At 43.0% G+C, this 15,914-nt stretch overlaps 3 protein-coding genes across 6 annotated transcripts in view; 1 reads left to right on the top strand and 2 right to left on the bottom strand.

Annotated features, from left to right (window-relative positions):
• Positions 1-834, top strand: part of HERC1 (HECT and RLD domain containing E3 ubiquitin protein ligase family member 1) — an 83,445-nt gene extending 82,611 nt beyond the window's left edge. Inside the window, exon 78 of the mRNA XM_066196370.1 lies at positions 171-834. Coding sequence (XP_066052467.1) covers positions 171-356 — 186 coding nt within the window. The 3' untranslated portion in view covers positions 357-834. The remainder of the gene's footprint in view (positions 1-170) is intronic.
• A 1,681-nt stretch (positions 835-2,515) lies between these two features.
• FBXL22 (F-box and leucine rich repeat protein 22) lies at positions 2,516-8,392 on the bottom strand. The gene is made up of 2 exons (XM_066196371.1): positions 7,452-8,392; positions 2,516-4,931 (listed from the first exon to the last, which is right to left on the bottom strand). Exons 1-2 carry the CDS (start codon positions 7,784-7,786, stop codon positions 4,586-4,588), a joined length of 681 nt encoding a protein of 226 aa, XP_066052468.1. The 5' UTR covers positions 7,787-8,392; the 3' UTR covers positions 2,516-4,585.
• Positions 8,393-9,998: 1,606 nt separating this feature from the next.
• Positions 9,999-15,914, bottom strand: part of USP3 (ubiquitin specific peptidase 3) — a 40,628-nt gene continuing 34,712 nt past the window's right edge. For all 4 annotated transcript variants that reach the window (XM_066195888.1, XM_066195889.1, XM_066195890.1 and 1 more), the window contains exons 10-15: positions 15,770-15,876; positions 15,519-15,599; positions 14,733-14,851; positions 14,477-14,590; positions 14,290-14,357; positions 9,999-13,518 (exon numbers count right to left, since the gene is read on the bottom strand). In XM_066195888.1, the coding sequence (XP_066051985.1) occupies positions 13,353-13,518; positions 14,290-14,357; positions 14,477-14,590; positions 14,733-14,851; positions 15,519-15,599; positions 15,770-15,876 (655 nt within the window). In that variant the 3' untranslated portion in view covers positions 9,999-13,352. The remainder of the gene's footprint in view (positions 13,519-14,289; positions 14,358-14,476; positions 14,591-14,732; positions 14,852-15,518; positions 15,600-15,769; positions 15,877-15,914) is intronic.

Below are 15,914 nucleotides of genomic sequence, written 5' to 3'. Positions count from 1 at the left end.
TGAAGGATCGAACCAATGCTGTAAACAAGGGAAGTCAGTCTGCTTCTTAAACAGGAATTTGAGATCGAATGTGAAAATGATAGAGGCGAGGAGCAATGAAATGTGGATGTGTTGCTTTTTTAACTTCATTCACAACTTACCAGTGTCCCACCTTTTATCCATTTCCACAGCCTTACGACAGCTTGCCTACCTCACAGACTTGTTTCTTTCAACTGAGGCTCCCACCTTACTCCAGTCAACTAATCATGGCAGAACGTTTGCGCTATGCAATCAATAATTGCAGGTCTATAGACATGGACAATTACATGCTCTCCCGGAATGTGGACAATGCAGAGGGCTCAGACACAGATTATTAACATTCTGTGAACAAAATCATCTTCCTTTTACTACGAATATTGCCCTAAGTCCAATTCATCGTTGACATAATTTTACAGTAACCATAGATGTTTTAGGAGTATAAAAACCAGATCTTAATAGATGGTGGCCACATTTTAGTTACTCTAAATGTAACAAAAAATTAGATGTTTTTATTTTTTTGTGATTGTAAAAAGAAAAAAAGGAAAAACAAAAAAGTATGATCGGTAAGTTTTTTCTCCTTTTTTGGTCACTTTTGATAAGTTTGCATGGAGACATTTTGGTGCATTTTTGTTGAGAATAGTACATTTGTAAGCCCTCCCAGTGAACATGAAGAGTTGTACATTGTGTATAATTGTTCATTAGCCAGGACAGTTTTACATGAATATTCACATATTTATTTTGTTTTAATTTGAATTGCCTGTGCAGGGTTCCTTCTGCAGAGAAAAATAAAGCAAATTCAAGACTCGGTTGCTTGTATGCATTTGTGAACTCTGGTTGGTTTACTCAGGCTTCATACTTTTATATTTTTTCTCAGGAAATTATCGTCTCACAGTGTTGAGACAGGGTGTGACATGTGAAGTATCTTACAGTGTTTACCCTGCTGGACTGTGCTGTGTCGCCCTGTCCTCTGCCTTCTCCTGGCCTGAGGCCCTGGCTCCTCAGGTGTATTGCTGTTCATTCCTCCTGCTGCAACACAAGTTCATGCTGTGCTTGGTTCCTTCTTGCTTTTTGTTTAAACATTTTGCGCCTCCAGAGTAGTTGTTGACAGTAACAGCGTGCTGCCTTCTTGATTCAGAAAACTTTAAACATTTTGAACAAAATGATAATATTTTTAATGGACATATTAATGTAGTTGATTCCTGCTCAGAGTACACAAAAATTAAAATGGAAGAGGCAGGGTAGTAGTCAAGGCTGTGGATTTTATTCACATTTTGAGTTCTGCCTTTGGTCTCATTTTGTTGCAGCTGTAACTGTTGTAGTCAGCATGGTTTGGCTTACACAGTGATTGATGTTCCTGTTTGGTTAGGACAGCAGTGTACTGCACAAGGAGATCTCTGCTCTGTGCCTGAGGAAGGTGCTGGGCAATAGATAACTGCCCTTTGTCTCTATAAAAGGCATCACTGATGTCAAGCTACAAACACTGCTTGGTGTTCCGAGCAGGAGGTGCGTGGGGGAGGAGAAGGGGAGAGGCTGTCCCCAGGTGAGTCAGAGCTGCTCTGCTCCCATTTCCCCCAGCCTCTTCCTTCCTCACCCCCTTGGGAAGATTCTGTGGGGACTGAGGGCTGGTGAAAATGTTTATTAGTGTTATCTCACCTGGGGCAAGACTGGTCCCTGTCTGGAGTGTAGGATAGAAATTCCTGTTGTTTTCTCTTGTGTCTGTTGTACATTAGCGAGGATTGATTGGGAAATTTCCTGGTTGTCCAAGACTGAGCTGCTCTATTGCTGCCAGTGCTTCAAAGGGAGGGCTTGGTAAGCTGTAAAAATTTGCAAATCCAGGTTTTATCTAGTGAAGTTCTCTCAGTTAGGACTATTTGTTGGCTCTTGAAAAAGGCAAAAGCCTAGCTATGATCAAAGACCACACTGCAGTGAAACATCTGAGGGGGATCAGGAGTTGGGGGAAGGAGTGTCTCAGGGCTCTGAAATCATGTGGATTTGGTTTCCTGCCTCATTGTGTATTCAGTTTCAAATTGGACTGAGATGCTGGTGCCCCATCACTGTGTTATGAGGGTGTATAGTCACATCTTGGCCTAAATGTGGAGGTTTAATAGGTAAAAAATACAGTGTTTAAATAAATGGAGAAACTACTCTATGAAGTCCTGTATTAATGCCTTCTACACCTCATGGGTGTGTCTGACTTAGTGGCACTGATTTGTCAGCCTGTTCCAATCAGCACAGAAAGTAATAAAACTGTGCCTAAAAATGACAGTTTTATATGGTCTGTGCAGTTGGCTTTCTGAATAATGAAGATCTTTTTTGAGGCAGTTTACAGCAAAATTAGAGGGGATGTTGATTAAACGTTTGTGCTTGATGGAACTTTAATGGCTTGGAACTAAAGAAAACCACAGACATGTTTCCATCCTTCCATAATACCCTAAAGTAAAATGTCATCGTTTTCTATACTCAATTTTTAAATTGGATTGTGAAGTAAGAAGATTCATTATTGATACTGAAAAAATGTATTGATACAATGGTGTTCAGATTTTACCATGTCATGAACAAATATCCCCATTCAAGGAGGGGAAGAACAAAGCAATAAGTTAGAGCATTTCTATACAAATAGGCAAAGAAATCAAGTGGAGAGTGTTCGAAAAACATTTTCAACTCTATAAAAGAAAACTGAAAAACAAAACAAACCACAAGCCCCACAAAATACCCTGCCAACCCCGCCCCCCACCCAGTCCTGGTCGAAAACAGGCAAAAAGGCTTAAGTAATGTGTAGACAGATGCAAGTGTGCTTTCACATCTTGTAGCTGCGTGAAAATCTGTTCCTGTTACACCTACAGAGACGTGTCTTTCACCACAGAGTGCTGGGAGAGCTGGTGGCACGAGGAGGTCTTTGCTTGCTGCCGTGACTGTATAAATTCATACCTTGTTTTGGCTTGTCAGCAGCGTGTGGAACTGCTGTTGTGGATCCAAGGTAGGAGCTGTGTCAGCTTCCCGATTTCACAGCACGGTAAATTTGTTCAGCTCAGCAATGTCCTTTGGTAGCTGTCAGTGCTGGGTGAGGATTGCTGTTTGCCCCTGTCCACACTTCAGTTTTCTTCCTTACACTGTGGTGTGTAAGGGCCGTACTTAAACTCTAGGAAGGAGTTAATGAAATGCCAGTTTTACAGTGTCCATGCTGTTAAATATCTCTAAGTAAGGAAGATGCAATAATTTATTTTCCTTATTGGTTTTCTGAGTGTTTCTTACAGATGCTCATACTGAGCAAGTATTTCTCTAGAATTGCAGCATTGTCTGACTAAGTTGCTGTAATGCTGTGATTTATTTCTTAGCTCAGCCAAATTAGAGTGTGCCAAGGATATCTGTGGATCACTTAACCAGGATTGGAAGGAGAAGGAAGTACATTCAGTTATGTTGAGAGATGTAAAGTCCTCTTTGGTGTCAAATTTTGTAGACGGTGGCATTGTGTCAAAAGTATGTAAAAAAAAAGTTTCACTTCCAGGTAGCAGAACACTGTGCAGGAAAGGAACAGCCTTGTGCTTTGGGATGAAAATACCTACTGGTTTTGCACTTTGCAGTTAGAAATGGGTGTTTATGTAGAGCTGGTCTGTAATGTGTTCCTAATTTAGCACTTAAAGCTACAGGCTGTTAGTCCCTGTCTTTTCTTGTGGGGTAGTTCTCTGAACTAGCACTTGTTCATATTGCACTTCCTTTAATGTCAGCTTTAAAAAATTACTTGGTGCATCTTATATTATGAAAGTACATCATGCAGAGGGTCAAACCGTGTTTTGTGTGCCTTGAATCCATGCTTCCCTCATTAAATAAAAAAGCCTGCTAAATTAGCTGCCACTGTTTATCATTGAGGAAGTTCTGGTCATCAGGACTCTGCTTTTGCTAGAAAGACCTTTCAGGGAGTGGTCATCCTCCTTAGTGGATGGAACGACTGTCTGGATATGCCCTTTAACAGAAGTTTTTTAATCACTCTTGCCCTGAAATTTGTGGAAATCCAACAGTGACTCGGGCTCTCTCTGCTGTGGCTTCATGCCCTTGCTCAGGAGTTTTGAAAGTGCAGGGTCCAGTCTGAACCTTGTGACCCAGTGGGAGGCTCTTCCTTAATGTTTGTGTTCTCAGGTCCCTGAGTGACTCATTCTGCCTCAGTTCACTCCATGCAGTCAGTGAACCTTGCCATCAAACTTACTGCACCACGTCAAACTGCTGTTAAACTTTCTTAAAAGCCCATAAAATTTATTGAACTCCATCAAATTATTTGGCCTTAATAAACACAGTGCTGCTTCCCTATTCTAAGTGAGGTGCATCTGCAGCAGGAGGGTACCAGAACAGCAGTTTTCAGCAGGTCTGGCATTTTGTGACAGCAATGCAGTGTTTTCCAGTTTCAAGGAACAACAGAGAGCAAACAGTTTTTTCCTGAAGCCCATCCAGGAGGAGATGCATGCATTTTCCCAGTACACCCTTTACAAAACCACCATCTGTTTGGACTTGACCAGAATCCACGGAAGTAGCCACTTCGGTGAGGTAAAATACCACACTGATTATTTTGCTGCATTTAAAGCTGAACCCATTTTCTTGATGCTTTTTCAAGCATCAGCTTTTTTTCTGGCTTACTGTCTGGGATCATGTTAGCACTTCTCTCTGCTCTCAGCATTACTGAAGGACACTTTTCCCTGACTCTGTCTAGCCCAGCTTGTGTTATATTGCGGCAGAAATCCACATGGAGCGTTCGCAGCGATGCCCCGTGGAGGGTCACTGCCTTCAGGGTGTGGTCCGTGATCCGCACACAGTTCTCCAGTTTGAGGCTCTTCAGGTTTGGGCAGTTCTTGAGAAGCTGCAAAATGCAGTCGTCTGTAACGTGGCCACATCCAGAGAGAGTCAGAGACAGCAGATTTGGACAGCTGAAAGCAGGATAGTGACAGGTGAGATGGGAGAAATAAATCATAAGAGCTTGCAGAAGCAAATAGCATCGAGAATAAATTCTGAAGGCTGGAGAAATGCATCATCTTCATCAGGAGGGGCAAAGAGCCACAATTAGGTGAGTGCACATGTGGGTCCTAATGTTCAACGTAACTAAAGGCAAAGCTTACCTCCTTTGCTTTTTCTGTTGGTACTGTAGTGGTTTGAAAGCAAAACAAATGAGAGGCTCCAAGTCAGAGATACAATTTAATAGGAAAAAAAGGAAAGAAAGTAAAAAAAAATAGATGCAATAATACAAAAGACCACCGACAGAGTCAGAATACAACCTGAGCAGGGTGATGGAAGCAGTCTAGGTGAGGTGGTCTTCCTGAAGCAGTGATCCCGTAGAAAGGTCTGGTAGCTGTATTCCTCTGGGAATCCAGTGGGTAAGGGCCCCCTGTACTGTCCCAAACCCTAGATTATATCCAGGAGGGAATGCTTGGTTCCTCCCCCTGGGCGGAGCATCTCACAATGGGATGATGGGTCATGCAGGGGGTCCTTGATGGCCCATTAAACAGAGATAGCTCCTGGCAGGAGTTATCTGTGAGTCATGGGCAAGGAATTTGATGGGCCATTAAGAGAAGATAATGGCTTAGAGGGAGGGGGCCTGGGAAAACACTGCCCCACCTGGATTCAACACTTCATGAAGATGGTGATAGAATACCTTGTGCACATCCTGTACTACAACCCAAGACAGGTAGCAACATCTCTAGCTCAGCTGGCACAGGGGCATGTGGAAGCCCATTTAAATTGCAGCTGCACCATTTTTTCTTAAGGAGTTGGATGGTGCTGTGCTTCTCCAGGCACAGACAGGAGACCCAGCAGAGAGGAGATTCATTTCAGGATGAAGTGGAGGACAACTGTGAGAACAGACTGCTGTGCAGACATGCTGAGCGTGAGCAAGAAAGGCACTCTCACTCTTCATTTTCAGGAATTACAGATATATTTTATCTCCTTGGATTTACTGAATAGGTGCCAGCTGCTTCCTAAAGAGTGTTGATGTCCAAACCCCACACAGCTCTTAAACTTCCCTTTGAGTCACTGAAACTAGTAACTCTACTGTTATAAACAATGATGCAGCAAATGAAAAAAGCTTTTTCTTGCTGCTTGAGTAGGCCTGGAGCAGTACAGGAAAGGCCTGTCCCCGGTGGGGTGTTGACGCTGTACAGGAGCTGTCCTGGAGCAGCTGCCGTGCTGAGCAGGGCCTGTACAGCAGCCCGCAGACTGGCTACTGGTCCAGTCCCCTCTCCAGGCAGTAGCAGTTCAGCAGCCACCTGTTTAGCTAAACAGAGCATCACACACAGGTCTGTGTTAATGTTGCTTTCCTAAGACCTCTAGACAGAATTTTTTAAACTCTTTACTGTTAGGAGTAGCTGGAAGAAAAAGCTGGCAACACTCAAGAAAGGCCCTAACAGAATACAGTTACTTCAAACTCGGGAAGAAAAGCTAGATATTTACTTTGCATTCTTTCTACACAGTGCTAGGAATTTTGACTGGGAATGCGTTCAATGGGCTGCAGCAAAAAGGGGCAGGACCTTGTATTATCCTTCCTAGGCATATGTATCCTGATTCCTCAGTTAATCCAGATTTTTATCAGTTGTTCTCGAACATTTACTTCAGAAATCTGGCACTTGCAGTTTAATCCTTTTTTTGAAGCTGCTTTTCAATTCGTGTTTTGAGATTGCAATGCTGCCGGCCCTCACCAACACATTCTGTCCTGTCACTATCCCATAATTTATTGGCTTTTTCCAGTTGTTCCAAAGCTGAGGGCTGGCTGTGGCACAGGTGCACCGTATCAGGGAGGCACGGCCATGGGCCCTTGGCTCTGCTTTGGGACCAAGGCAGCCCTGGTGTTACCCCCACACTGTGGGACTGGCTCTACCCCATGAGCCTCTTCCTGTCATTGCTCTGCTCCGTTCTCGGAGCTGCCTTGCAGCAGCAGAGCTGGGAAGAAAAAGCTGTGCACCCAGAGCTGCTTTTCCGTGCTGGCATTTCTCCTCCCTCACTGCAGTTTAGAAGCAGGTAGAAATTTAAACTTCAGTGTAATAGCAATATTTATTTCTTAGACTGAACTAAAGCTGAGACTTGGTAACATGTTAATTGAACTTGGTTGTAATGAGGTGTGTTCACTCTCTGAAATCAGAACTCTGCTCTAGGCAACCCCCCAGACTCTGCCAGAACGGTGCAGTTCAGCTGAGCAGCAATGTGGGAGGCAGGAGTGCACTTTCCCATAATAGTAACGAATTCTTAAAAGAAAAGAACGGAAACACAGACTTAAGGGAAATCTATATGAAGTATACACTATTGCCACTGTAAAATGAACTTATATTACACTAAAGTTGTAAAGGCAAAGCAGTCAGGTACTTCATGCTCCACTTCAGACAGGGGCTATGGAATATTTGAAATAACTCACTTCACTCATCTCAAGGCAGTTACTGCACACTCACACCCACAAAACATACCTGTTGCAAACGTCTAGTAAAAAATCACTGACAGTGTTCTCATGCCTCTTACAGAAGTCTTTCTGGAAACTGTTTTTCATCCAGTCCTCAGTGTTACACACCTTGACTCTCTCTGAATACCAGCAGATGGATAAGTGTTTTAAAGCAGGTCCCAGGAGAAAATTATCCTTCTTTAGTTCCACTGGAGAATGAAAGTTCAACAAAGACCAGAGTAAAGGATCCTGAAACACTTCTAGCAACTTGTGACATGTTTTTGCTAGATTTTTCCTACTGTTTTTGTCCAGAAAAGAGAAGAGGTGTAAAAGGCATTCCCGGTTGAGCTGGGTTATGTGCATTGCCTGGCAGCAGTGGGCGAGTCTCTTGGCCTTGTGGAGTAACAGCAGTGCTGGAGGGAGCTCGCACTCACCAGGAGCCTATTGCACATATATGGTTGTGGAATGGGGTTTATTTTTGGCTAACTGGTGCAGAAGCTCAGAACAGGGAAAGGAAAAGAACCACGTATGCAGCTTGTGCTTCCTTTGTCCAAGGAAATGGAATGGGCATGTACACTTTGACTGTTGTGAAATGCTTCCTTAAAAGGGATCTTTTTTCCCCCCTGGTAGACTCTCCTGAGGTTTAGCAAAGTTCTTGTGCTGAGTTACTGGAGTGGGGTAGGGCTGTAGCTGCAGCTGCCAGGCGTATTATCTTTGTCAGTGTTTCTCGTTTGGGAGATTTGGCTTTCTGAGCAGCACTTACAAAGTAGAAGTGTTGCATACTGCAAAATCAGTTTGTTCTTTCATTTTTCTGAGGTTGCACATTTGGTTCATGTTCAAGGACTGTTACATGGATAATGGAACTTTCACAAACAGTTTTTTAGAAGGAGCTGAAACATTCTGTGGGTACCCTGAAGCACACACACAGGCTGCAGTTCAGTTTACAAGCCTCAGAGGCAGGGGCAGTTTCCTGCCCCGTTATTTGAGGCTGAGCTGCGCTTCTATATACAAAGCTGGCTGTGTCCCTACCTTCTGCAGGAGGGAAGCAATGACACAGAGGCAGCCATGCATGCACACAGCAAGGCTATGTTTAGTTCCTTGTGGGCATGTGCTTTTAATAGATGTCTTCTGTTGGCTTGAGTTTTACAAGTTTGGCTGCTCTGATTTCGTAGGTTTAGTTCCATTACCACAGAAACCTGTTTTCCACCCTTTGGTGGAAAACGGAGATACGAAAGTGGTTTTCCAGGTAAAAGTATCTGTTGTACAGTAATTGGAGAAAGTGTAGCAGAAAGTTGTTTCTAGAAGAAAAATAAAGCTACAGCAAGGGCAGGTTGGAATTAAAAGCAATAAGCATCCCTTTAACGTTCCTGCTTGTGAATTAGAAATGCTTGAGATGAAGGCATATTTTAGCCAACTTCTGCCTGGTGAATAAACGAGAATAAATACATTCAACAAATCCATAAAAAGTTACAGCAAACACGACTGGGCGAGTTTTTCAAGTGGCCTGCATACAAATAGTAGCTGGGAGACTTTATGCACCTCTGGCATTTTAATTTTGAGTGTTTTAATACAAGACAAGGTTGAGCGGGACCCAATTTTACCTCTTCCTTCTTACCCTGAGAACGCAGTTTAAAATTCAGCGCTGAAGAACAAGATCTGAAATTTGTTTGTAGCCTGCAACAATCATAGCTTGAGAAAGTGCTTGAGTAATGCGTGTGTCTGAAACATAGCTGACATACACAAAGGAATGGCGACTCTTTCCGCTTCATCCTTTAGTTAGTAACTTTCTACTCTTTACAGTAAGCTGTGTTAAACAACCGCTGGTCTTGGCTTTATTTGCTTTGTCATTTAATCTTTTCTTTGAAATGATAAGGAGATTCTCCCCCCTCTCCCCGAAACAGCTCTGGTCAGTGCCACAAAAGGGACAGACCAGGCAATGCAGTTCACTGGAAAACAGCAGCTTAAAAGGTGCGCCTGCAGGTGTTGTTCTTCATTCTCATATTAGCATTTTCAACTCTCAAGAACTTACTTTTGTTTTTGAGCAGGTTTAAACAGTTGAGACTTCTCAGAGATATACATTCAGGAATACTATTTTTAAAAATATTAATTAAAAATCCCCCCAGATTAACAACAAATCAACAATCCAGCAAAGCTGAATGACGAGGATCTTAGGATGGACTCTTGGCAGATAGAGGGGACACACCACAACCTGACATAAAAATCTACAGCAGTTGGGTGACAAGGCATTTAAAATGGAATGGCATGTCCTCTTCAGGTCCTCCTTGGGGTTAGGTGCTAAGTTTGGTAGAGGTGTTACGGAGTTAGGAACACTGCAATTGCTTTATTTGGCTCTATTTTCCCAGAGCAAGGTACAGGACTCTGCCATTTGTGTTCAGAGGACATACTGCAATGTTCTGCAAGCCTGTAGAAGGACAAGAGAAGTTTCATTTTCTAAGGAAAGGAGACACTTTAATGGCACATTTTCCATAAACACACTGTGTGATGAGATATAATTCCCATTCATCCTGGAAATGCTCCAGAAACACACAAGATGAGCAGAGTCAGTAATCCTCACTGAAAATTACACACGAGATTTTAATGGTAAACAATTACAACTATGGCACTACAGTACTTCAGAATATCCTAAAGCACGTTGGAATCAGCTGTCAAGGTGCCCAATACCTCATCAGTAAGACACAGACACATCAGAAATGAAACATTGCTGGGGGAACTTCGGAACACCACGTGTTACTTTTCCCATCGAGTTAGTAAAATCTTCATAAATGGCCTCCTGCTTTTGATAAAAGTCCACTGTCCCTGCCTGTCTCAAACTTTTAAACTCTCTTGCTGACATTTAGGAACTGGACATTCTGCAGTTTTGATTGACATAAATCTTGGCTCCAGTTGTATACGTGGCTAAACAATCACTAACAAAAGACAGCCTTTGATTGGACACATTTTGGTGAAAAGGATGCAAGTCTCTGAACTGTAGAGAACAGATGCTGCTTGCAGAGCAGTCTCAAGCAAGAAAAAAAAATTCTTGCCAGCTAGTGTGTACTATGATGAGCAGTAAGTAGAAAAGAAACATTTGGCTTAAATGAAAGAGATATTCCCCCCGCCCCAACCCCACCCCCAAGCTAGTAGATAAATATAGGATATACAAGCTAGGTTAAAAATGTAATACTAGGCCAGGTGCAGTATATGTTACTGGTTCAGTGCTCAGTTACTTTTTTTTTTTTCAGACACCACACTGAATAGAATACAGTGGATAAGCAAAGTTCTCCACCAGGAAGAGAAATACTTGTGTTGCCACAACAAACTGTTCATACTGTCCATCAGGGTTTGCAGTGGGAGAAAGTTAAATTAGGAAAGGATTTACAATGTACTCGTTCCAGCAAAGCATATGGCTGGGTCCTGAGCAGCACCTGCTGCAGGGACAGCCTGCTGTGATTGCGTTGTGTTCCCAGGCTGGTCACACGGGGCCCTGCTGGAGACACCACTACCCAGGAGCTGCGTGGGACACAGCAAATGGGACTGAAAGAAAATGCTCAACTGAGAACATAACTCTGACCCAAACAATTGCTGACAAGTAGAAGTTGATTAAAATAAGTGAATGTTGCTGAAGATTACAAATTTAAATTTCTAAAAATACAGAAAGGCACATTTACATCACTGTTTTGCAAGAACACTGCATACACCTGACTATTTTAAGTTCAACCACTGCTAGCCCAGAGATAGTTGTGTATTTTAAGCTTGGCATTCTCAAAAGTAAATTCTAAAGAAATCTGGTTCAAGCAGCATGCAGAGAAAACACAGCTAGAGGCGGCATCTGCGCAGCTCCCTGTGAGCAGCAGGAAGGGCAGGAATGTGGTACACTGCTTTACCTTCCCTGCTTTCTGCTTGTGTAAGTATCAGCAACCTATTCTTGTTTATTAGGAGAGGCTCTGCCTGTAAGGAAGGGAAGGTGACTACAAGTTTAAAGCAATGACACGTTCTATTTATTGTTCAACTTAAGTAGAAGACAACATCCTTAAAACTATGTCACTGTATCAGATTACTCTCTAGTCTTAACCTGTGTGCATACTCAAAACTCATTAGCTATGCTGAATGATTTCTGCAGTTTTGGACGAAGCCAATTTTTCCCTTTCCTGGTTTAAGATGTTGCAACAAAGCTCTCAAGAATGGCCCTGTACCAAACGCCTGACTGTGATTTGTCCTTACTCTGGCCTGTGTACAGCCAGCAGCACCCCAGGCAAGGCAATGCCGTGCACTCCCTGTGCTGCAGGCTGCTCTGGGCTCCACTCCAGCCCCCCACTCCCCACGTCCTTCAGGACTCATAGCTGGAGTTCTTGTGTGTTTTCAGACAACTGCATTTTCTGTTAACACAGCTAAGAGCTGCGGGTTGGTGGTGGGACTCTCCATGAACTGTATTCTCCTCTTAATGAGCTTTCAGAAGAATCCAGCTCTTTGTTTGGCACAAGGGAACCAAAGGTCTAGCCAAAGCTAGAAAAGGTAGACTGAGGAAACAGAAATGCAGCATTTCTCAGATTTCATATCTTCTGTCAATTCCTGGCTTTTGCAGTAGTGGTTTTCCTGTCTGCCTTTCCCATCATAGTAGCCGACTTCCACTCATCAACAGTGGAGCTAAAACCGGTCTGGGGTTTTTTTAGCATAGTCTTTCTCCATTACATAGGCAGGTTTTAGGAACTGCACCATGCCTCCGGTGTTCACCTACAGACTGAACAAAAATGCCACCCTGGGCCAGTGTGTAAATGCCACAGGCACTGCTCGAGCTCCAGCTCCCTGAGCCTGCTCCAGTCACAAGCACACTTGGCTCAGCACCTCCCCTCTGCGGGCTCTGCTGTGAGAGACTCAGCATCCTCCCTTGAGTTTGCGTTTGAACTGACAGAACAATTCCATGCAAAGCACCTGCAACACCATCTGTCGCCTCCTGCTTCCTACTGTAGCAGAGCGAAATTTAGACCTACCCCTGTTCTCACAAACCCCAGCCCGGCTGTACTTCCAATTCCCACCAGGAACTAAAGAGTTCTACTTGGGGTTCTACTACCAGGAAGTCGCCCCACTTTCCAAGCATGTAAGTGTTCATGATCAAATTTCAAGATGACAGTCTAAACCAAGAGATATCTAATGCAAATTCAGGTTCAGTTAAAAAACTGTAAAACTAGATGTAATTTAGACAGGTACTTTTAAGATAATTGTTTCAAATTTGCAGGGGGTAGGAGGCAGGGCATATCTAAGCAGTATTTAAATTCAATTGCAGTATTTGATACAACTGGACTGACTGTTTATTTACAATGATTCCTGAAATTCACAAGCCTGAATACACACCAAGATAGCAGCAATTACCTGGTCTATTTAATGATGCCACATCGCCTCTCCTGTGCAGACAAACAACATTGGTCAGAGGTCACTGTTTAGGTTTCTTGCACGAGGGAAAATAGTACGTGCAAACAATTCCTTGATTTAAAGAGATTAAATCGTATCTACATAACAGGACTGGAAACAGCACGAAGTTGTATTGCTCTTCATGATCAAAAGCACATTTATCTTGCTTGTTTGGAGGACAGAGTTTTTTTGATGTAAATGTGCCTTTAGAAAGTGAGAACTGAAAACATTAATATAAAAAAGTCAAATAACTATTTCATTAAACTATATATATATAAAAATTGAGTTATCACAACTAAAGCAGCAAATCAAAATCTGCTGAGGTTTTCTGGTATAACTAAAAAAAAGTTAGTTTGTGTCCAAGTTCAGTAAGTCAAATGCTACCATTGACACAACAAAACAAAAACCCACAAGAGGAAATTGCAAAGTGCACAATGAAATCGATAAGTCTTGGATCAAGTATTTACGGAAAAATGGAAATGTTTGTCCGGTGGACTTGATAAGTAAGAATGCAAAGGAGGTATTAAAGTTTCTCTGCTCCAGGCTTGGCTTGGCGCTCCACGTAGAAGAGGATGTAGGCCTTGGCCTTGCCCACGGTCTCCTCGTCAGTCAGGGTTACAGTACTGTCGTTGAAGTGGAACCAGCGGCCCTCGTGCGCCGCGTATGCCGTGTAGTGGCCAGAGCCAACGCTGTGGGGCAGGCAGAGGGACAGCAGTCAGGGACACACCTCACTGAGACAGCTGCTCTCTAAGGGACTGCCAGCAGCCTAAGGAAGGAAGGTACTCACAGCCCTGCAGAGCAAATGCTTCTCTTCTTGAGCTGTGGGGCTCAAAGTTCTCAAAATTAAAGTTTTACAAGAACACATTGTCTCGTCCCTTCTACTGTTACTCTCCACAATCTGTCCAGGGCTGGGAAAAGTTAAAAGACTCCAAATAACTTAACTTCAAAATAAAAAACATGCCCAGCACCAGCCCCGGGGCGTGCCTGTGAGCCTTCACTGCTGTAGCAGGAAAGGTAATGGTGATGATCTTTGGGCTGCAGTTGTTCCAAGCACGCTCACACACTTCTGTAACATAAATGCAAATGTACCTTCCAACGAAAAAAAGAGGAAAAAATAGTCCTGTTTTGTAGTAAGAATTTCAACATGAGGCATTAATTTCTGGAAGGCCTCCTGACTCCTGCTCTTGGTTAAGGGCTTTTCATTTGTAGAGGCTCTGGAGTATTTTCATCTCACACATGCAGTCATTAACCCCAAAGACTGCCAGGGAATAACACAAGCCTGACTCTTATTGGATCTATTGAAACAAATTCAGTTTAGCTCCCCGCTGGTTTATAAACTACAGCTTATTTCCCCCAATTAAAATACATGCCCTAGGGACAGAAACTCCTTCATTAACTCCACATGTACCTTAGTGGGAGAAGGTGTGTGCCAGGAGGACAGGCTGGTTCCGTGTACTCACCCTGAGCCATGATGCACAACCACAGCCACGAGGTCATACAGGCAGCTCTCTGGACCACTGTTTTCAGGCTGTGGTAGGAAAAAACCCCAAAACTCTTCAAATCTCAACAGCACCCATTGTGATTTGTAATAAAGACAGATGTCATGGAACAAATTTGTATGTCATGGAAAAAAGTAGGTTTTCTTACCTCTAACAAGTAGCATTTCATGTCTAGGCCTCGCAAGGGGAACTCAACGTAGGTATCAACTTTGTTTCTCAGATATGCTGTCCAGTGAAAGCGTTTCAAGTGTAAGCATAGCACCTACAGGGGGACAGTTACAAAAGGTGTGTTAGAGGAGGGGGCTGAACTTGATGCTGGACACTGCAAGAGCCATGGAAGGAGGAGGTCTTGGTTGAGCCATTATTTCCTTTGACATTTTGTCATTTCCCATGCTTTTACAAACCTTTGGTAGTTTCTGAATCCAGAATTTTTTGGTGGACTTCTGTTTCTTTTTGCATTTGTGACACATGTATAGCTCTGTCTCATCAAGTTCTTCCAGGTCTGTAAAACTGCGAAGACAATCTAGAAAAAGCAGATACATTGATTTTTGTGACACGACAGTACAGCAATATAGGTGTGCTCATCTGCTGCAGCCATTCCAGTTATATCCGTCTGAGCAGCAAAAAAGCTGTGTAATGATGTTTTAATATAACAAGTTGTAACATGCAACCTTCCCTGTTCCTGAAAGCTGCTAGAAGTAGTTTGAAAGAAAAAAAAAACCATTCACAAAATCCCCATCTTCCAAACAACACTCCATCCAACATTCAAGCACAACTGCTTTCAAACAAAGATAAATTACTTTCTAACATAGAATATTCAACTTTTAAAGCTTCTTTGGCTTTAGATACAAAGCGAACAGACACAACAACCAGGGTTTTGTTGAGTATTCCGTGGTTTTCAGCAATTCTGTTCACAGATCCGTAAAAATGAACATCCTGTATTAACCAAGGTCAGTAACGGCACTGCTGGCCAACCTGCTGGACTGCATTGATGTGGTTTAAATGCAGGAGCCCCCAGAGCCACCCTCACTGTGGGCATGGGCACATACTTTCAAGGACAGAGCCCCAGCAAACACCCACAGGCAACACTGCAGATCAGTGCTGGGAAGAGTGAAGTACATTAGAAATGCTCCCACTACAAAGAAAATCCTCTCAGGCCTGGTATGATTTCATCAGCCAGGCACTCTTACCTCGTAGTGTGCACATTGGTCCACTCTCTTGGTTTTTAGTACGTTTATTTCTGAACTGACTGGGAATATCTAGCGAAAGGTCTAGAAAAGCAACGATTCAAAAAACAAAATTAGAGCTGAATAGAACAATGTCTGGTCTTTTCAGGCTGAAACTCCAGGTCTGTCATCTGACATCTAAATTTATCAAGCTTGAGATTTAATTTTCTGCTCTAAGTCACACAGTATTTGGAACACAAGAGGCAGCACCTTACCTAGGAATGGGTCAAACTTTCTAGATTCAGTCCCACATATTAGGCAGTTGACTTCATTTTGAAGAATGCCTCCAAAAATGGCAGTGACAACAGTAGATGCTCCATTTCTAGACAAACCACATCAGAGAAGTACAGTCAGCCAGAA

The sequence above is a fragment of the Chamaea fasciata genome, unplaced genomic scaffold, assembly GCF_029207755.1.
Source record: "Chamaea fasciata isolate MVZ Bird 193981 ecotype frontalis unplaced genomic scaffold, bChaFas1.0.hap1 SCAF_14, whole genome shotgun sequence".
NCBI classification, from domain to species: Eukaryota; Metazoa; Chordata; class Aves; order Passeriformes; family Sylviidae; genus Chamaea; species Chamaea fasciata.
Note: the sequence above shows the minus strand (reverse complement) of the source record. Positions and strands in the feature narration are given on the sequence as shown.